At 36.8% G+C, this 21571-nt stretch overlaps 1 protein-coding gene across 1 annotated transcript in view; it reads right to left on the reverse strand.

Moving 5' to 3' along the window:
- Shoc1 (shortage in chiasmata 1) overlaps positions 1 to 21270 on the reverse strand; it is a 75988-nt gene extending 54718 nt beyond the window's left edge. Inside the window, 7 exon segments of the mRNA XM_051187864.1 lie at positions 512 to 596; positions 781 to 934; positions 3647 to 3825; positions 14001 to 14082; positions 14952 to 15063; positions 17565 to 17642; positions 21136 to 21270. Coding sequence (XP_051043821.1) covers positions 512 to 596; positions 781 to 934; positions 3647 to 3825; positions 14001 to 14082; positions 14952 to 15063; positions 17565 to 17642; positions 21136 to 21270 — 825 coding nt within the window.
- Positions 21271 to 21571: the final 301 nt, after the last annotated feature.

Below are 21571 nucleotides of genomic sequence, written 5' to 3' on the forward strand. Positions count from 1 at the left end.
ATAAACAAATCAACGTATTCACCAACTTGTTCACATTTTATCTGTAAGGAAACCCTTGAGGTGAATTGTGTGTACATCTTCTGAATGTATTAAGAAAAGAAAAGCCCAATGTATAAAATATTTAGTTGTCCACAAAACATGTGTGTTTAAATTAGAATGCCCATAGAATTCAGTTTATAAGTCTTAAATGTAACTACGTAAATTTCTATATCAAGTATTGTAATTAAAATTACTAAAAGAGATTTGAAAATTCTCTGTACTTGGACCCACAAGACCAATTAGATTGGGATATAACTAGGTAGGATTCAACTTCAATCTCAGCTAAGGCTGAGAATCACTACTTGGAAGTAAATTTGGCTCCACAATTGATACATATTCAACCTAGTATCAAAAAAATTAATATGGCAGTTGTAAAGACTCAAAATAAATTACTAAAATTTATACAGGTGTGCTCCCTTACTTCTACAAATACATTACTGAAAACAAGTGTTACAATTCTATTGAAACATACTAGCTTCTTCTTACAAAAGGTCTCCTCCACCATATGGAAATCTCTTACAAAAGGTTCCAAACGTTCTTGAACAGAGAAACACTCCCTTAAATAAAAAATAAAAGATTAATTAATGCTTACTAAAATCATTTAACAAATATTGTCAATCAAACACATAAAGACAAGTTGAGATGAGGCAATGGAACCCTTACCAACAGCATCTAAACCCGTGGGTGTACTATGAATGATTTCTCATATAAAAGCAGTTACAGTATCAGACAATTACATACGTGAAATTATCCTTTCCGGAGAGCTGTTCTTTGAAATCTAAAAGTGGATCCTTAACCAGATAGAGCTTTAGTCTACTCAACAGAGTATCCACAGTTGGTAGATGATTGTCTACAGCTTTATTTATAAAAATCATTTCCTCATCAATAAGTAATCCTGAAAAGAAATAAGGAATTACATACCTAACAGTTATACAAGAGATCTAGACCTTAAATACTAACAGATTTTTCAAACACATAGAAATCTTTTAGTTCTCCACTATACTATATGTATAAAACACAGAATCTAGGACCCAGACAAAAGGAAAAGCTCCATAAAATGTAGTATTATTTAGCACACAGAGATGGAGACAAATGTTCTGAAAGAGTAGCATCATAATGACATAATTTATCAATAAAAACTGGTTTAATAAATGGATGGAAATATTTTCTATTTCAAAATAGTCCCAAAAATGTAAAGGAATAAAAGTACTGGACTCTGGCTGAGTCTGGGTTTCTGTTTTCTGGATCATTTAATCTGTAAGGACATGTAATGAATGAATATGGTCTAGAGAGCCTACATATACAGTTACTGACTTCATCATTACAAAGTTATCCATACAAGGCTGCTACACAATTAGTTATAATGAAAACTATATACTGAAACATTTACTTGGGAAGTGTGACATACTTTACATACTTAAAACACCACTGATAAAAGTCAACCGATGAACTAAAATTCTCTTTCTATCCCAACCTTCTATGTTTGCTTTACTTTGGAATCTTGGTTAGTTATACAAAAATTTCTGAGCTATGGAAATGAACATTAAACTTGCACTTTCTTCAATAAATTTCTTAGTGGAAAGGGAAAGGAAAATGTATGCTTAGAGAAGGAAGCACCCAGAAAGCCAAAATCTCCAACATAAAAGATGCCTTGAGTGTGGAGAATGAATAATTATTTTGTTCTGGGCAGTAGTCTTTCAGTTAAGTGGTGGCTGTGATCTCTCAAGGGAGGAATAGAATGTAGTTTTCAGGTAGTGGTGTCTCCCATGAACAACTATATAAGTGATATGTTTGTACCCAGTCAACATGTGACATAAGACAAGCGCTCAGGGAGCACCCCTTGCCTATGCTGAACGTATGCATCAAAGGAGAACATGTGATATAAACTAGACTCCTAGGAGACCATCCAAACCATTTAGGATCCTGACAATCTCAATACTAGAAGATGTCCATGAGACACTGCTGAAAGCTCCTCAACCAAGTCCACATTGAAGCAGGGCCTATCTGAGAAAATTATGGGCTGTTTGTTCATATAATCCACCCATACTGCGAAAACAGCATTGTTTACATCCCCCATGTCCTCGTTACTCTTCTAATCACAAGCTCCTCATTCTGATACTTCTACTGCACGGGGACATATCATGTCACCGATGAAATAATATTTTCTAGTCCTCCTACCCTTTCGGTCTCCAAGATTCAACTACCATTTTTGACACAGCCACTAGATGTCAGCATCCCACTACAACCAATCCTGTTAGACAAAGGCTGTTTCCACCAAGACATGGTGGCTTCCTTAAACAACTAGGACTGTACTATATTCCCCAGAGTTCTTATTTCAAAGCAACTATGTGGGCTCCACACTGTTTTATTCTGTTGTAGAAAAATGATATGCAAGAAAAGAAAATCTAATTAGTTAGGAAAGAAGCAGGAAAAGAGGCTTAGTGACAAGAAAGTTACTTCTGTCCACTTTGAAAACACAAGTTAACTACATTTAAACAGTATGAGTTCGTTAACATTGTGTATAAACTATTAAAATAATGATTTACTAGTGGGTAACCGAGACTCTTGAAAGAAAAATAATTTGAAAAAAAAAAAAAAGACAAGACAAACCATTCCCCACTTCCATCCTATCCCCAGCTAGAAAAACCATCCAAACATCCTAAACAATGTAACACTAATCTTTCAAGAGATGTAATGTGGAACATTTAGGGAAAGTAAATCTAGACAAACATATGAAGTTGAGGAGGGGGAAAAACAAGAAGTCTGTTAACAGACTCTAAGTCTCTAAGAGCTCAAATTGTGTGATACTAACACAACAGACAGAACAACAGAAAACCCTGATTTAAATTTAACATTAATGTCAGCAGCATTTCTAGCAGAAAGACTCTTAGCTAAATGACATTGGGACAAATGCCAAAATATTTTTAAAATGTCCCTATTTTTAAGGATAAAATATCTGAAGTAAAATTATATAAAACATTACAAAATTAGTGGGTGCTGTGGCACACACATGAAAATCCCAGTACTCAGGAGACAGAGGCAGGTAGATTTTTGTGAGTTTTTTAAAGCCAGCCTGGTCTACAAAGTGAGTTCTAGACCCTGTCTCAAAACAAATACCTTAAACAAAGGAAAGTTATATAATAAATATAAGCAAAGGAAAAATTTTCTAAGCACAAACGGAACACAAGAATCTATAAAAAGAAAACAGCAGAACTTATCAGATTAAAGTTAAATGCATTTGGAATTATTGGTGTCTTTACATATAAAAATACACAAAGTAGAAAAGGAGAATCATTTCACAAAAGAAACAGATACAAATAGCCAATACACACGATAACTTTTAAGACGCAAGTAAAATATACATTTTCCCCATCACATTGGCTTATTTGCATTACCACCATAACAGCAATAATGTATCCAGTGATGATACATTTGAGGCAGAGGCAGGTGGATCTCTGTGATTTGGAGACCAGCCTGGTCTACAAGAGCTAGTTCCAGGACAGGCTCCAAGCCTACAGAGAAACCCTGTCCACCCCCACCCCAAATACAACTGAGCAATAGAAATGAAGCTATATATGTTAGTAGGAAACATTTAATCACTTCCTACCTTGGTGCTCTGCTTTCACTCCGGGGTAGTATGGGGAGCACTTGATAGGTGTGAAGTCTTCTCTGTGGTCCTTACTGGGGTACGAGCTGACATTCTCTATTCCAGTTGGAGAGTTTGGATTGGAACTTGGAACAATTTCCTCAAATGTACCATTAATCATCATTCCTGTAACTGTCTTTCTGTGACACAAAATTGATTTTATCTGTCCATTTGAAAACACTTTATTAATAAACAGTATGTGTTCAGCATGGACAATTTGCCAAATTCCAAAGGATGCTAAGAAAAGTTATCTGTAGCCCCACTTGAAATGAATGTAAAATTACATAAATTCCTAATTACACCGTATTCACACATATAGTATTCCATTTTCTACTGAGCTATGAATAATGGGCCTATTCACATGTTAACCACTGACTTCCTATTTGAGTGAAAGAATAGAATTCCATTTATCACTGCTGTATTTTGGATCTTACATAACTACCTAAAAACCAATGTGTGAATGGCTTGGTTCACTGAGTGGCACTATTGGGAGGAAGCAGAGCTTATAAAAGGATTGGTTGGGAAGTGTTTGAAACACTACAAGTATGTCCTTAAATGGGATAGTGGGACTCTGGCCCTTTCTTTTTACTCTCTACTTCTGGTTCATGAGCTGAGCACCCTTGGTCTGCCATGTGCTCCTTCCATCATGTGCTGGCTCACCACAGGCCCAAATCAATCGGTCATGCTCAGAAAATTCAAAATTACAAACCAACATAAATCTTTTCTAAGTTAATTATTTCAAGTACTCTGTTAAAGTGATTGAAAGTTACCATACTTAGTAACAACCATCATTTATTTAACCAGCTCTCCCTTACTGGAAGTTGAAGGTTCTAGTGACTGTTATTATGAGCAATAATGCAAGGACCATTTTTTTTTGTATGCTTATTTCATTATTTTCCCAAAATACACTTCCTAAAAACAGAAGTTTTAGAGAGGTCACACAGATTCATTTTCGTTCATTTGTTTTCAACTTTTGCTACTCACTGTTAGATTGCCATTATATTTTATATTCAATGCCTGTTTTTACTATTACACAGATCTTTCCCTCCTAAACCCCCAAACCCATTGCTTTATCCCAGCCCCAAACCCCAAGCAGGTACTCCCTGAGAACCCACAGACCACTATAGCCAGGGAAACATGTAGGCTGACTGACTGCAGATCTTTACCTCTCCCTCAGTTCCTCCAAATCCAACCCCCTCACCCCATCTTATCCCCAGCTCTGTAGAAGACCACCTGTAGTCTCTAACTCTTGGAACCAGTTTCCAGCTCCAGCACCCAGTCTCCAACTCCAGCAGACACTCCTGGAACCTTCAGGCCACTCAGGCCAAAGAAGCAAGTAGGCTAACTACACATCTTCACCCCCCCTACACACACACATACTTCTATAAGTCCAACCCCATAGTCTCATCCCTATGCTAGTTTCATCTCTAGTTCATCTGGTGACTACCCGCTGCAGCCTCTCCTCATTCTTTGCCCTTATTCCCAGGGGACAAAGCAGATCCTGATGGAACACCCTGCTTTCCTCCCTCCTGTAGACTACTTCAATTCTACACCCCCCCCCCCAGCCCAATCCCTATTCCTAAGTGTCAGCAACCAATACCTAGAAACACATTTTTACCTAGAACCCCCAGTGGCCACACTTGTCTTGATTCCAGAATTCTGTACCAGGCAACACATAGCCAACACACTCTCCTAAGAACCAGAGAGGGCATCAGAAACCCAGGAACAAAATACCTGCCCGACCAGATTATTATCACCAAGAATTACAATCTTCCCAAACCTAGACACAAGAATAAAAACACAGTGTCCAGATAATATATCTCCACTAGAGCCCAGCAATCTTACCACAGCAGGCCATTGAGTATTCCAACATAGCCAAAGCATAAGACAATGATTATAAAATAGCCTTCATCACTATGACAGTGCTCCTGAAAGAGGAAATGAGTGAATCCCTTAAAGAAATCTATAAAAACACAAACAGTAGGAGAAAATGAACAAAATGAGACCTGAAACTGGAAATAGAACCAATAAAGAAAACCCAGACCGAGGGAAATTTGTAAATTAAAAATTTGGGAACTTAAACAGGAACCTCAAGAGGCAAGTCTCACCAACAGAATAAAAGAGATGGAAGAGAAAATCTCAGGCGCGGAAGACACAATAAAAGAAATGGATACCTTGGTAAAACAAAACGTTAAATCTTTAAAACATCCAGAAAATCTGGGACACCATGAAAAGACCAAATCTAAGAATAATAGGAATAGAGGAAGAAGAAGAAACCCAGGTCAAAAAGACAGAAAATATTTTCAGCAAAATCATAGGAGAAAAAAATTCCTAATGGAAATGCCTATTAATACAGTACAAGAAGCACAAAGAACATCAAATAGACTGGACCAGAAAAGTCCCCTTGGCACATAATAATCAAAGCATAAACAGAACAGAGAATATTAGGAGCTACAAGGGAAAAAGAACAAGTAACATAAAGTCAGACCTATTTAACTTAGCACCTGACTTCTCAATGGACACTCTAAAAGCCAGAAGAGCCTGGGCAGATGTTCTACTCTAAGAGCCCACAGATGTCAGACCAGACAATCACACTCAGTAAAACTTTCAATCACCATAGATAGAGAAACTAAGACATTCCACAATAAAATCAAATTTAAGCAACCATCTATAAATCCAGCCAAGCAGAAGACACTACAAAGAGAACTAAAGAGGTTAACCACACCTAAGAAAACACAAGGAATAAATAATCCCAGATCAGAAAACCAGAAGATGGAAAACACACACACACACACACACACACACACACACACACACACACACACACACACACACACACACACACACCACTGTCTGAACATGATCAAATGAATGGTGTATGGTGAACAATGCCTTGGGGAAACAGAAGCTTAAGGAAAAAAAGGCAGAGAGCCTTTTATCTCAGGTGCATTTTGTTCCCTGGATTGTTCTTGGATGTGAGTTCATGCCTCCTGTGACATGCATTTACATTGATTTATAAGATATGTTTATTTTTGTGAGATGTCAGAACACAGCTATAGACCCCAATTTGGTCAGTGTACCCTGAATCTCGATATGGCCTTGCTTTAATGCTTTCCAAGATATAATCTATCGTACATGCCAGACAATTGTGTTTAAGTTAGTCTGTCCTAAGAAAGTTCTGGGAAAGAGGTGCTCTGTTAATATTTAGTATGTGATTAGTAATGTTTATTTACATGTTTTTCTGAACTCAAACAACCTTCCTTAGATCATTGCTCTCTTTGCTTCATTCGTGTATAAAAGTACACAGAAACTGAAGTAAGGTTGTCTACAGCATTAGATAGACTGCAGTCCATCCTATTCTTTCAGGTCCTCAGATCCCAGGTCCAGCAGACAAGATCTGTACAGACTGGCTGAAAAGTCGACACTCCACAGCAGCAAAGTCACAGGAATCAACAAACACTGCTTATCGATATCTCTCAACAACAGATCTCCATCCCTAAAAAGATAGACTAACAGTGTGGATGCAAAAACAGGATCTATCCTTCTGCTGCATCAAGAAACAAACCTTAACATCAAGGATAGACACCACCTTAAGGTAAAAGAATGGAAAAGGATATTCCAAGCAAATGGACCTAAAAAGCAAGCTGGTGTAGCCATGTTGGTATTTGAAAAAACAGACTTTAAGCCAAAACTAATCAAGAGATAGGGAAGGACACTACATATTCATCAAAGGAAAAAAAATCCACCAAGAGGTGATTGTAATTCTTAACATATATGCCACAAGCACAAGGATATCCAAGTTCATAAAAGAAACACAACTGTGGCTTAAATCACATATTGACCCTCACACACTGATAGTGAAAAAATTCAGTACCCTACTCTTGTTAATAGACAGGTCATCCAGACAAAAACTAAACAGAGAAATGCTGGAGCTAACAGTGTTATAAACCAAATGGACCTAACATATATTTACAGAACATTTCCCCTGAACACAAAAGAGTACACCTTCTTCTCAGCACCTCATGGAGCTTTCTCTAAAATTGAACGGCGCATACTGAATATCAACAATAGAAACAGAATGCTTACAAATTCATGGGAACTGAACAACTTACTACTGAATGAAAAATGGGTCAAGGCAAAAATTATTAAACTGAAGACTTTCTAGATTTGAATGAAAATGAATACACAACATACCAAAACTTAAAGGATACAATGAAGGCAGTTTTAACAGACAAGAACTAAGTGCACACACACACACACACATACACACACACATACACACACACACACGTATATATATTACAGACAAGAATTACATGCATATATATATATATCTGTAACTTAGCATATATATGTGTGTGTGTGTGAGTGTGTTTGTGTGTGTGTGTGTGTGTAACTTAGCAGCACACCTGGGAGCTCTAGAAAAAAAAAGAAATCACACCCCCAAAGGAGTAAACAGTAAGAAATAATCAAATTCTGGGCTTAAATCAACAAAGTAGAAACAAACAAGAAAAAGAAATACAAAGAATCAATGAAACAAACAGTTGGTTCTTTCAGAAATTTGTTAGTACTGACAAACCTTTATCCAAATTAATTCGAAGAGACAGAATATTCAAATTAACACAATTATAAATGAAATGGGGGACTTAACCACAGACACCTTAGAGATCCAAAGAATCATACAGACATATTTGCAATGTAAATCAAAACTACTTGGAGATTTCATCTTAACCCATCAGAATGGCTAAGGTCAATAAAACAAGTGACAGCTCATATTGGTGAGGATGTGGAGCAAGGGAACACTCATCCATTACTGATGGGAGTGCAAACTTGTACAGCGACTTTGGAAGTCAGTGTGGCAATTTCCTCAGGAAGATGGGAATTGATCTACCTGAAGATCCAGCTATATCACTCTTGAGTATATATCCGAAGGACATATTAAGTGTCATCTTACCATAGAAATACTTGCTCAACCATGTTCATTGCTGCTCTACTCATACAGCCAGAAACTGGAAACCACATTTATGTTCCTCAACAGAAGCATGGATAAATAAAACATGGTACATTTATACAATGGAGTATTATTTATTACTCAGCAGTTTATTTTTTTAAAAAATGAAATTCACAGGTAAATGGATGTAACTTGAAAAAAAAAAAATCCTGAATGAGGTAACCCAGAACTAGTAAGACAAATACAGTGTAGGTATTTCCTTCTATGTGAATATTAGCTGTTAAGTCAATAACAACTAAGCTACAATCTGCAGAACCACAAAAGTTAGGTTTAGAGTAGGGGACTGGGGGGATAAATAGATCTCCCTAGGAGAGGGAAATAGAAAGGACAATTGTGTATGGATGGGGTGGCGGAGGGTTGAGTGGGAAAGGAAAGAGGAAAAAGAGAGACAGCTAAAATTAAGGGCCATTTGAGGGGTAGTTTGGCAACAATATAGTAGAAGCTTCCTAAAATATATACTTATATTAAGGTGATCTAACTGAAATCACCAAATAATGGAGGAAACAGAGCCCCAACATGCTGTCTCTTGTCACCAAATGAAGCTTCCAGTTCCAGGATGAGATTACACATCATTGAGTTGTTAGCTAAAGGGGTCCCATGTGATCCCCAAACAATCCAGGCTGTTTCCAAGATGATAGACTGCTCTCCACAAACTGACAGCAAGGTCCCATTTTTGAAGACACCACCAACACAACCCATTGAACATGGAGAAGTTGGGCTGGTGCCTATGTACAACTGTAAAGTCTTTGGTAGAGAAATGCATTCTGCACATTACCAAAGGAGAAATGTAAACACCCAACTAGCCACAAACTCTTTGCTGCAGACCCTGCCTGAAACATATGCTAGTACAATGGTGGTGCAAAGCTTGATGGAGTAACCAATATCTGATGTGACTTAGGTCCCACTCCACAAGATGGAACCCATACCCTACACTGCTTGGGTGATCAAAAACCTGAACCTAGATAGCCCGGGAACCTAGGATAAAACCAAATACTACTGTTCTAAAAACAAAAATATAGTAATAAAGTGCCTCCTACTGGCATCCTTCTATACTCATAGATTGGTGATTTGTTTAGCCATCACTAGAGAATCTTTCTCCTGCAGAAGATGGGAACAAATACAGAGACCCACAGATAGAGATTACGAAGAGAGTGAGAGACTTTGGAACTAAACAGGGTGTCTGAATCAACTCCCTCTTCTCAGGGCTCAGGGAACCCTGTGGAAGAGAAGGCAGAAAAAGTGTATAAGCCAAGAAAACAAGATCCTCTAAATCAACATGATCAGTGTGCACACAGATGCAGAGACTGAGGCAGCCTGCACAGGGCTTCCATGGGTCTGCAACAGATGGGGCCCTAGAGCTGAAAGTAATCTCCAATTGATAACCACTAGGAGAACAAACTACTCTTAAGGGTAGGCTAGAAGTAGATGGCCAACAGGAAATAAACTCAATGGCATCTTTGGAGATTCATTATCTTGCAATATCATGTCAAGGTTTTTTTCTTTAAAAAATTATCTTATTTTTATTTATTTTATTATATGTAATATATATGCATACATTTATTATATATTTACACCCCCCACACACATTATGACTTTCCATTTAGTGTTTTTGTGGAATTCCTCAATGTGTGAACAAGTGGGTTTCTGTTTCTTGTGCCTTCTCTTGGATTTGTATTCTGTTTATTTTATCCAATTCCAATGTGTTAATTTATATTTTGTCTTATTTTAATATTATCCCTTAGAAGCCTGCTTGTCTTCTAACGAGAGAAAACAGCAGGTAGGTCTGGATGGGAGGGGAGGGTGAGAAGACTTGGGAAGAACAGAGGGAAGGAAAGCCATCATCAGAATCTATTATGTAAAAAAAAAATCTATTTTCAATAAAAAGGAAAAATTAAAGAAAAAACTCTAAAATTACTTCCTTACTCTTGAAGAAAATATAAGATACAAGAATAGTTTAACACTGCCATGTTTGTATTACTTATTGAGAATATTGGTTTATATATGGACCTTCATAGACTTCTGTATTTAGTGTCTTAAAAAAAAAAAAGTGTCACTGACAGAGTCAGTACTTGGTAAAACACTTAGTCAACTCTCTTGACACAAATGTCATGAAGATTAACTTTTCCTGGTCCTCCTTGTTTCTCATTTACCAGCAGTATCTGCCTCTTTCCATTGGAACTTCCTCCTTCGCCTAAATTCCTTTAAAATGTTTGTTGAATATCTACAATGTGATGATGACTCTATTCTTGGTACTAGCACTGTATTAGGAAACAAAGTCTTGTTCTCACAAAATTTATCTGCTCAAGGGAAGATGATCAACTAAATAAACAATGTCGTTGGTGAAAGATGAAATATATTTAATATAACAAGATATGCAGACACCAAGTAACAGCCATATGTTGGTATGCTTAGAGAACGCAGCCAGTGAAAGACACACGGAGGAGCTATTTTGGTAGTTACCTGAATAAGGATGGGAAGTGAGCCATAAAGGCCTAAGGCAGGAAACAAACTTGGCAGATTCTAAGAAAGAGTAAGGTCAGAATAACTGGAATAGAGGAGTTAGGCAGAGGCAAAATCATTATTGACTTTGTAAGATTGTGTTCTTTATGTCTTTTCAAAAATGTTTTTAATTGAAGTAGAAGTGTATCACTTCCCCTCCCTTTCTTCCTATCAGCTCCTCTCATGTACCCAACTCCCAGGTTAATAGCCTCTTTTTCTTTGAATGTATTTGTTATACACACACACACACACACACACACACACACACACACACACCATGCTGAGTCTATTTTTGTTATTTCTGTGTATAGGTTTCAAGACTAACTACTCTGCATTGGACAGCCAACAGGGGGCTTGAGAGTAGGGCAAAAGTATTTTCAAGTCATACATCTGATGGAAGATTTGTATCTGGAATATATACAAAACACTTAAAAGTAGGCTTTTGTCTCTCTAGTTTCTAGCTGGGATCAACCACCAGGAAGCCTTGGTGGGAGATCAGAGGTTCAAGAGTAACAGGTTGGAACATTACTCTTCCCAAACCCTTCTCTGCTGGACCAGTTTGGAAGTGACAGCACACATCTACCAACAGTCATGTTTCTTTAAGGCAGGGAGGCAATGACTTCCTGTTGATCCCAACCCTATAGTTATTTTTTTGTGTTGTCCTGTTAACTATATGATAAAGTATTAGCAAGGACATGAATAAACTATAAGTTTTATCACACTTTGTAGGAGCATAAACAGCAGTTGATTGGATCACACCTGGCAGTTCCTCAGTTAACCATGAGTTACTGTATGACCAGTAATTCCAATCCTAGATAACTGTTTACACAAAAGTGTGTATGTGAATGCTAACAGCAGAATTACTCATAATTGCAAGAAGCACAAACAACCTTAATGCCTTTACTAATGAATGGGTAAGTAAAATGTGATATACCCATACAGTAGACTATTATTTAGGATAAAAATAAATGAAATCTGGATACAAGCCACATACTGCCAAACTGCCCTTGCATTTTATATTCAATGTCTGCTTCTCAATATCTTTTTCCAAACTGTCATATTCTCTTCTGCAATCAAGTCCCAGTTTAAAAAATTAAGCTAAAAATTCAACTAGACATTCTATAAAGGCGGACTAATGACCAACTGCATGACACAATGCTTAAGATAATTAGCCACTGGAAAAACATAAATCAAAACTACAGCTATGTTTATTAGACAGTCCATTTCCTATAGCTGCAGCTCTTGCTAGGCTGGTGACTGATCCACCCCCACCTCCCACCTCTACATGCCTTCAGGCATGTTTTCTTCTCTGACCCAAATATTTTATGTCAAGAAAGCATTCCACAATGCCAAGCCCAAGCTCAATTTCTGCCTTTTTGTGAAGCTAATCTCACCTACTTTAAATGCACAGGCCTACCAAGTTAACTGAACAAAGATCTTAGCGATCCTTAGACCAGCAAGCATGAACATCTAGGGACAGGTTTTTTGTTTTTTGTTTGTTTTGTTTTTTTAAACCAGGTAAGCATGTATGAATTTATTCCCCTCTGTTCTTTTTTGTTGTTGTTCATTTTTTTTATTAATTTTTTACATTCTAATCCAAATTCCTCATTTCTCCTTTCCTTCTAAACTCTCCACTCCCCCCCCCCCACCTCCACCACTCCTCCTAGGGACAGTTTTTAAAATGTAGAAGCTCAGGCCCCAACACACACTGACTGATCAGAAGTTGTATTTTACTAAGATTCTCAAGAGATTCACATATACAGGAAACACTGGTCCATTGTCAGCATACCAATGATGAAAGAGAGTAGAGAGTGAGGGGTAATCTGTTAGCACTTGAGTTTTTCATCTTTTAATTCACAGTGCACTGAATTGAATACACTGCAGCTTTCAGTTTCCTCACTGCTCAGAGGCTGCTTATGTGGTAAACCTGTCTTATTGGTCTTATGTCCTTTAATAGAACTCACATTACTCATCTTATATTTTCACTTAATTTTCACAAGCTAATTTTTCTAAGTATATATATCATATTCTTAACTTGACTAGTAAATTCCTAGGTGATATAAACAGAATATTTGGGTTCATTTAATCAAAAGTATAGACACAAGTAAATGTGGCAGGTTTTTTTTTTTGTTGTTGTTGTTTCTTTTCATTGGAATTAAGAAACATTTAAATTATAAAAAATTGAAAATATGAATAATAACAAATCTGATGCACATTCCATATGAAATAAGCAATTGCTTCTTCAGATTAGTACTGACAAGCGTAGTTTCTGTACTGACACTGTACAACAGCACAGTCTTCCCTATCATTGTTCCACAGTGATTGTGATGATTTGCCCCGCTTTGTTTCTTGAAGGTATAACTATACCTATTTCTTTTTTTTTGTTGTTTTGTGTCCTGTATTCATACACAAATTTGCAAATATCAGAAGGATAACTGAACTAATAATAAATAATATTGATAAATATACTAGAAAATGGTCTTAACTGCATTTTTACTAAAGGAAGTTTAATATTAATATAAAGAGCTTTGCTCCGAAGGTAGGCATATTGACTAAAAGTATAATATCACTGGTTAATTTCTGCATATCTTTTGTAGTGTCACTAAAGAGAATAATAATCAAAGTATGGTAAATGAGGGAGGATAAAAAGAGACTATAAATTATGTCCAACTAGCCTCTTCTTTGTGCTTGCAATGAGGGCTTTTTTTCAGACTATACTAGAAAATGTGTGAGAAAGTAAAGGGCTTTTTAGGTGTCTGAAGAACTTACTGTCTTTTATAAATAAAGGGGATTAAGGATACATACTTCTCAGGAATATCCTCCACACAGAACCTTGTTGTCCACTGTTCCAAGAGTGAATTATCTGTCATCTCTGGAGCTGAAATAGCTGAGGCTAAAATGAACAGTCAACATTAGCTTTTAATGTTAACATAAGCTTTTACTCTTAACATAAGAAAGCCAAACATCCATTGTTTTCAATATGGAGTTACCTTTACTTGTTCACATACACAATTACTTTTCCAAAGTGATACCTGATTTTCATCATCATAATCTGCTTCCCCCAAACTCAATCACAATCAAGAAACTATCGTCTGAATATACCAATAACACCCTCCTTTCCCAGCTTCTTTTTGCTTAGATACCACTATGCTCCCAGACAACCCTGCTCAGCAGTTCATGCTTTGCCTCATAAAGGCCTTTTCTGAAATATGCTTTGGGTCCTCTCATTACTTTTCTTAAAATTGTCCAATAGCATCTCATATTTGCAATTTTATTAGCCAGTTTGAGCTGCTATATCACAAATACTAGAGATTAGGTGACTCAAACTAAGAACATTTACTTGTCACAGCATTGTAGGTTAGGAAGTCCAGTAACAAGACACCAGAAGATTCAGTATCTGATGGAGATATTTTTCTACTTCATCTCGCTATGTCCTCAAGACAAAAAGGAAAAGGGGTTCTTTGGGATATCTTACACAAGAGTATTAATCTCCAGTTTCATGGCCCTTCTTCCAAATACAATCACAATGGGACTTAAGTCTAACATGTGGTTTTGAGGGCATATAAACATTCATTCTATTGTTTTTATAAAAATAAGTAGGCAAGAAAAGTCCATATTATGTTCTACAATGCCTAAGACAACATAAAATTTGCTCACTTCTCAGATCTCCTCCTTTTCCTTACTCAGTCATATGGCCTAATTTTCTTAATTTACTACACTGAACTCAGAAATAACTTGAAAGATATAAAAACATACCTCTTGTCCATGGACTCCTATATTTATCATCAATAAAATTTTTATCTTGATTTAAACATGAAGGGATCTGAAGCAATAAAGCATCTTTGTAAAGCTTTTCTTTAACTGTGTTCTGTATTAAAATGTAAAATAATTTTAACATATTATTGTTGTAAGTTGATAGAACTTTTCTTTAAAACTGATACATTTGTCATAAAAAATGTCAAAGAACTATGTAATGGAGAATAATATCAGCAAGTTGTCTTACATTTTTTTCTATAATAGGCTTAAATATATTTATACTTGACAAAAAAAGAAGTATAACATCACTTAGCAATGTAGTTTTTCTTCCATTGACCAGTATAATGCCACTGTCTTAATTTTTGTCTTGTATGCTAAAACATAAGAATCAGCTTCTAATCTCAAAAGTAAACATAAGGAAGAAAACTCTTCCTTTAAATGGACATTAAAAGTAGTCATAGTGGTGCAGCTTGTGAGCTCAGCCTTGGGAGGCTGAGGCAGGGGGATCATTAGTTTGAGGATATTGTGAGCTATATACTGAGTATCAAGTTGGTACTACACAGAAAGATCCTATCTCAAACAAGCAATGCAGAATGGATGTTATCAGGTGAGTAAACCTGTACTTTGGCTCAAGTTCTACTTTAACTCTTCCTTGGCTTCCCAATGTTAACTTCCATGACTTTGTGGCAAATAAACTAGGCCCTCCTCAAGCCATCCCACCTCCCACCCCTTAACACTCAGTGGTCATAACACTGCAATCATCTGTAATGACTCAGACTTCCCATGGAATTCCATGTACCTAGAAAAATGATAGTTTTTTGTCTATGTTTTATGTTGTTGAAGATGTCATGTTAAATAAGATGTTTTCATTATCTAAGAATAAGTGGTATAAAAGATCATTTCATCTAATCTAAACAAAATGAGGGTCAAAGATACATGAAAATAGGAATAAAAACCTTGGCTAGTACTTCATCTAAAAAAGAAAATTATGAGAAGTAATTTACATCTGATAAATTTTGTTTACAATTGTTTTTGAGGTAACTTTCTCATAAACTATTTTTTGACAACACAGATGGCATTAGTTTTCTTCTTTGATTATAAAGGAGATAGTTTGTGAAAATATGAATTAGCAAGACATGCCTGACTCCTTGGACATTCAGATCATTTTCTATCTATTGTCTGTTAAGCAATTTTACTTTCCAGATCTTTATATAGTTATCTGAGTGGCTCTTAATACACCTTCATCAACTTTGTAAAGTCTCACATCTTTTGCAAGATTTGACAGTCCTTAGCATCACATCATAGAGGGCAATACGCCAGCATTACTAAGGAATCACAAATAGAACAAATCTTTGAGAACTTTTGAGTATCTGCATTTTTGCAATAATTCAAGCATATGTTATAACTACATATTTGTGTCTTTCAGTTATGACAGAATAAATAAAATCTGAAGATGACTATATATTTCTTAATCCTATAAAATGTAACAGAGTTTTAGTTTACCATAATATTTTTTGCACTGGAAGATGGGGCATGTAATGATGAAATGAAATTTATATTGTTATTTAACATCATAAGAACAATTAACTATTACATGACCTCTATCTCCTGCAATACGGTTAGTTACTAACAACATATCTGAACTTGAAATTCACCTCTGACATTTTCCCAAAACACTTAGCTTTTCTTAACATTATTTTGCTGTGAGGCTGTAAAACTTGTAGAGAACAGTATTTGACTTATGGATGCTTACATTAATCAAATAACATAATCCATTAGCTAGACAAAGTGTCTGATTTATCAAGACATGCTGTTATTGATATAATAACAATAAGTAGGATTACTTTTGTGCCCATTCTTTTTATCTGTATGCTCGTTTCTTTCTTTGAGATGGGGTATCACTATACAGCCCCAGGTGACTTGAAATTATCTTGCTGTTTCAGCTTTCCAAGCACTGGGATTACAGGCATGTGCCACAGTTTCCCACATCTCTTAAAGGAAGACCACTTCGGAATGTTAATAAACACCCTCCAAATTTGCCAAAAGTCTCATTCTTTTCTTCAGGTAGTTTCAGACTTATTTTGTGATTCAATTATTTAATTTAAAAGTTCATTTAAAAGTCCTTTACAAAAGTTGATTTTTAAAAAATATTAAAAGTTGAAACAAAGGCCAGGCATGATGGTGCATTTCTTTAATCCCAGCACTCAGGAGGCAGAGGCAGGCAGATCTCTGTGAGTTCGAGGTCAGCCTGGTTTACAAAGTGAGTTCCAGGACAGCCAGGGCTACACAGAAACCCTGTCTGAAAAAAAAAAAAAAAAAAAAAAGAAAACAAAATAAGAAAGTTGAAACCAGAGCTGGTGAAATGGCTCAGAATGCTAATGCTAAGTGCATACACACACACACACACACACACACACACACACACACACACACACACACACATGCGCGCGTGCACGATGAGTATTTAATTGCTTTAAAAACGTAAGGTAATTAATGACTCTGCAAGCAACTAAAGAGTAACCTGTGGATTACTGAAAATTATCATATACTAGATACATATAACACATTTTCAAGAATTCTTAGTAAATGGATATCAAGCCAGTAACATCATACCTCATGTAAATAGTCTATTGCATAGTACTTGAATGCTGAAAACATAGCTCTTCCCTTCAAAGTCACACAGTTCAATATCTAGAAATACAAAAGTTAAATGTTGGTAAAATAGCAAAGCCAAGACGAGAAAATCTCTCTTAACCACAAGTCTTTGGTTCACTTATTTTTCAAAAGGCCCTAAATGATAAAAGTAAAAAGTATAAAGTAACACTTACTCTTGTGTTTGAAAATCTAATATGAAAATAATATGTATTGTTATGTATTTTCCTATATTTTCTCTTGTCATTTAATTCATATAAGTTGGTGAGTTCAAGTGTGTTTAATATAATTTTGTTGAAAAGAGGCTGGAGTGGCAAGATTGACACAGTATTTTATCTAGGATAATTGTGTTTTTCAAGTGCATTTGAAATTAAATAACTGAGACCAAAACTCTGTAATGAAGAAATAGAGGGCTGGAAAGATGGCTCAGCAGTTAAGAGCACTAGCTGCTCTTGCCAAGGACCCAGGTTTGAGTACCAGCACCCCCTGTCACAACTGTCTGTGACTCCAGTTCCAAGGGACCTGAAACTCTCCTTTGACCTCCAAAGGCACCAGTGCACAGACAGGCACTTGGACAAAACACTATATGCATAAAATAAAAATAAATAAATTTTTAAAAAATATTGTAGTGGGTTGATATTAAAAGTTCTTAAAACCTTTAAAAAAAGAAATAGAGTAAGATTTGGGAAATTATATTCATTATGTTACTTAGAAAATAAAAGGTCTGAAGTTAAAACAGTTAGTTCATTTGAAATAAAGCAATTGTGATATGATAAAGCTACCAGGCCAATAGACTATTGAAATTCAACAAATCTACTGAATAAAACAAAAAGCAATTGGAACAATGCATTATGCTGGAGTGGTCCCAACATCATGAAAACGCAAGGGATTATACCTTATCAAACAGTTCTCAATATTTTTGCCATTTAAAACATCTGGAAGAAGTGGGATGTTGTGATACATGCCTCTAATCTAAGCACTAAGGATGAAGAGGGTGGATTTAGAGTTCAAAGCCAGCTTGGGCTGCATAGTAAGGCACTCTCTGAATAAATAGAGTATGTGGGATGCTGAGATATCTCAGTGGTAAAGGACTTTACCAACACAACTCAAGGCTCTGGGCTCAATCCCTAACCATGCAAAAACAAAAAATAGTCTCAAGGAATTCAGATATTTGTTTATTAATAATGTTTTATTTAATTAAATATTTTAATACAAATCGTCTTGGCCTAGTGTAATTATCATTTATTTATTTATTTATTTATTTATTTATTCATTTATTTATTGTGGTTTACCTGTCTGAAGTCTGGCGACTGAAGATATAGCCTGGGTGGTGGTACACACCTTTAATACTAGCACTTGAGAAGCAGAGGCAGATGGATTCCAAGTTCGAGGCCAGACTGGTCTACAGAGTGAGTTCCAGGGCAGCCTGGGCTACAGAGAAAAACTCTGTCTCAAAAAAAGCAGGGGGTGGGGGTGGGGAGAGATTGGGGGCAAGAAGAGAGAAAAAGACCTGAAGATCTCATCTACAGAAGAGGGCTATAATCTACCCATTTTTAGTTTTCATCAAGTAAATATACTTTTCATAAATTTTTTGTTGCAGTTTTATTTAGTGTGTATGTGTGTGTGCTCGTGTGCGTGCATGCATGCTCACAATTGTGCCACTGTGTGTGTAGAAGTCAAGGGAAAGGGTCAACTTGTGGGATTCTGTTTTCTCCTTCTACCATGAGAGCCCTAGGCATCAAGCTCAGATCCTCAGGCCTGCTGGCAGGTGCCTTTACCCACCTCACCAGCCCAAGAAAACATCCTCAACTATCCAACATTCTAACACTTTTAGAAACAAATAAACTTCTAAAATAATCCACAATACAATTATTTTGATTAATAGTGGGAAATTTTTTAGCTTTTACAGTCTTTCAACTAAACTGAACAATCACACAATCCAGATTAGTTTTAATATTGACAGAGTCTCAAATGCCAGTATATATGGTACCAGTTAGGTACTACACCCGCTCTTCATGCCAACATGGCATTTTTAAACTGATGATTATCTCTGAGAATATCATCATCACACATCTACATTGTTTCTAGAATTTTCATTTCTTTTTTAAAATTTACATTTGTATATCAGTGTTTTGTCCTCGTGTGTCCATAGTGCCGTTGGATCTGCTGGGACAGGGGTCACTTAGGTTTAGAGCTGCCATTAGAGTGCCAGGAATCAAACTCAGATCCTCTGAAAGAGTCTGTTCTTAACCACTGAAGCATGGCTCTAGACCCAAATTTTCATGTCTTAAAGTTACATTTTCTCAGAAAACTATGGCTGTATCATTATATAAGTGAGTTTAAAGAAAAAAAAAAAAAAAAAAAAAAAGAAGCACAAAACTTGTGGTTATGAGGATTCAGGCATTATGCTGGCCTACCCTTGTCACCTGGCAGAATGAGGCCAGCCCAGGTGTAAAGAACCTCTTTAAAGGAAAGACCTCTTCCCACTTCCCTGATAATTCCCTGTTCTTTTTTTTTTTTTTTTTTTTTTTGTCCTTTGCCTATGCCTCTTTACATCTTTTCTCTTTCCTTCCCCCTTCCCTCCCCTTTCTAATAAAACTCCTCACTTATGCCCTGTCTACCCTGCATGTTTATTCCTCTGCCTCTGGTCACCCTCGACTGCCATGGAATCCACATAAGGTTCCCCCCCCCCCACGCTTTATCATAACAGCGGTTAGCATTTATTTTCAACTTTCCATCCTTACTAGTATTTCTATTAGCTTTAGAGTCATCATTCTCACTAACTAGTTTGGAGAATGGTTTTTTTTTTTTTTTTTTTTTTTTTTTGCAATGACAAGAGTCATTGACACTCATACTCTGAAGAACTTAGAATACTGTATTACATTCACTATTAGAATTTCATCTACCAAGTCTGTTGCACTGAATAACAGGTATCTGAACCCACCTCAGTCTAGTGGGGTGGATGGGAAGAAAAGAGAAATTGGTTTTATATTTAAAGGCCAATCAAATGCACTGACACGCATAATCACGGCCAGGACTAATGTTTTCTTGTTTGTTTTGTTGATTTCTGAGACAAGGTCACACTATGGTAAGCCTCAAATTCACAAAGAACCTGCCTCTCGGGAACTGGGGTTAAAGGTGCGTGCCACCACACTGGCCAGAAATAATTTTTTTAAAAAGATTAACTTGTAAATTGTAGCAATTTCCCAGGTTTATTTTTAAATGTACTTCTAATGATTTTTACTTCATCTTTGCTTCTTCTTACAGAATAATGGTTCAAAATGGAAATATACAGAATAATTAGGTCAGACTCTTGGACACAAAGCTGGAGTAATTTTAGCAATATTAACACCTAAGATGAGTGTGCATCTTTGAGTTACATGAAGGCATTGTAGAATTTTCTTCGCTTCCAAAGTCTCTCACAGGAGCCACATAAGAACCTTTTCGTCCCTTGGTGTGTGTAAAATTTGTTAAGGGGGCGCATTTTGTTTACTTTCTTATAACATATGCAACTCGCTGAGTGGAAACCCACTGGCCGGCCAGGCCCCTCATATTCCCTGCTGCCCCTAACGAGGTGGGACAGCAGCTGAATTCGCGATCTCATCCCTGCTGGGCCACGCAAACCACGCCTCAGAAGTCTGTTTTCCCGGGAATTCTGGGCGGCCATACCTAAGTCTCGCGGAACCTTTCTTACCCTCAGCTACAGCCGACCTTCCTTCTCTCACGTGAGGTAAAATCTCCGGTTTTTTGGAGTTCACAGCAGACAAGTTCCCCGCCCATTTGGACACGTGACCTCAGATAGCTACAGGACTCAACGCTCCCATTGGTCAGGCCAGGCTCCGCCCTCTGGGTTGGTCCACCAGCTGCCCGGATGTGAAGGTCTGGGGCCTTTCTGCTTGCCAGTCCCTGGGCGAAAGCCTGTTCCCATGTTTGTAGTCTGGGTGCGGTGTGACAGGCGATGGCAGCCG

Source organism: Phodopus roborovskii, unplaced genomic scaffold (assembly GCF_943737965.1).
Source record: "Phodopus roborovskii unplaced genomic scaffold, PHOROB, whole genome shotgun sequence".
Classification (NCBI taxonomy): domain Eukaryota; kingdom Metazoa; phylum Chordata; class Mammalia; order Rodentia; family Cricetidae; genus Phodopus; species Phodopus roborovskii.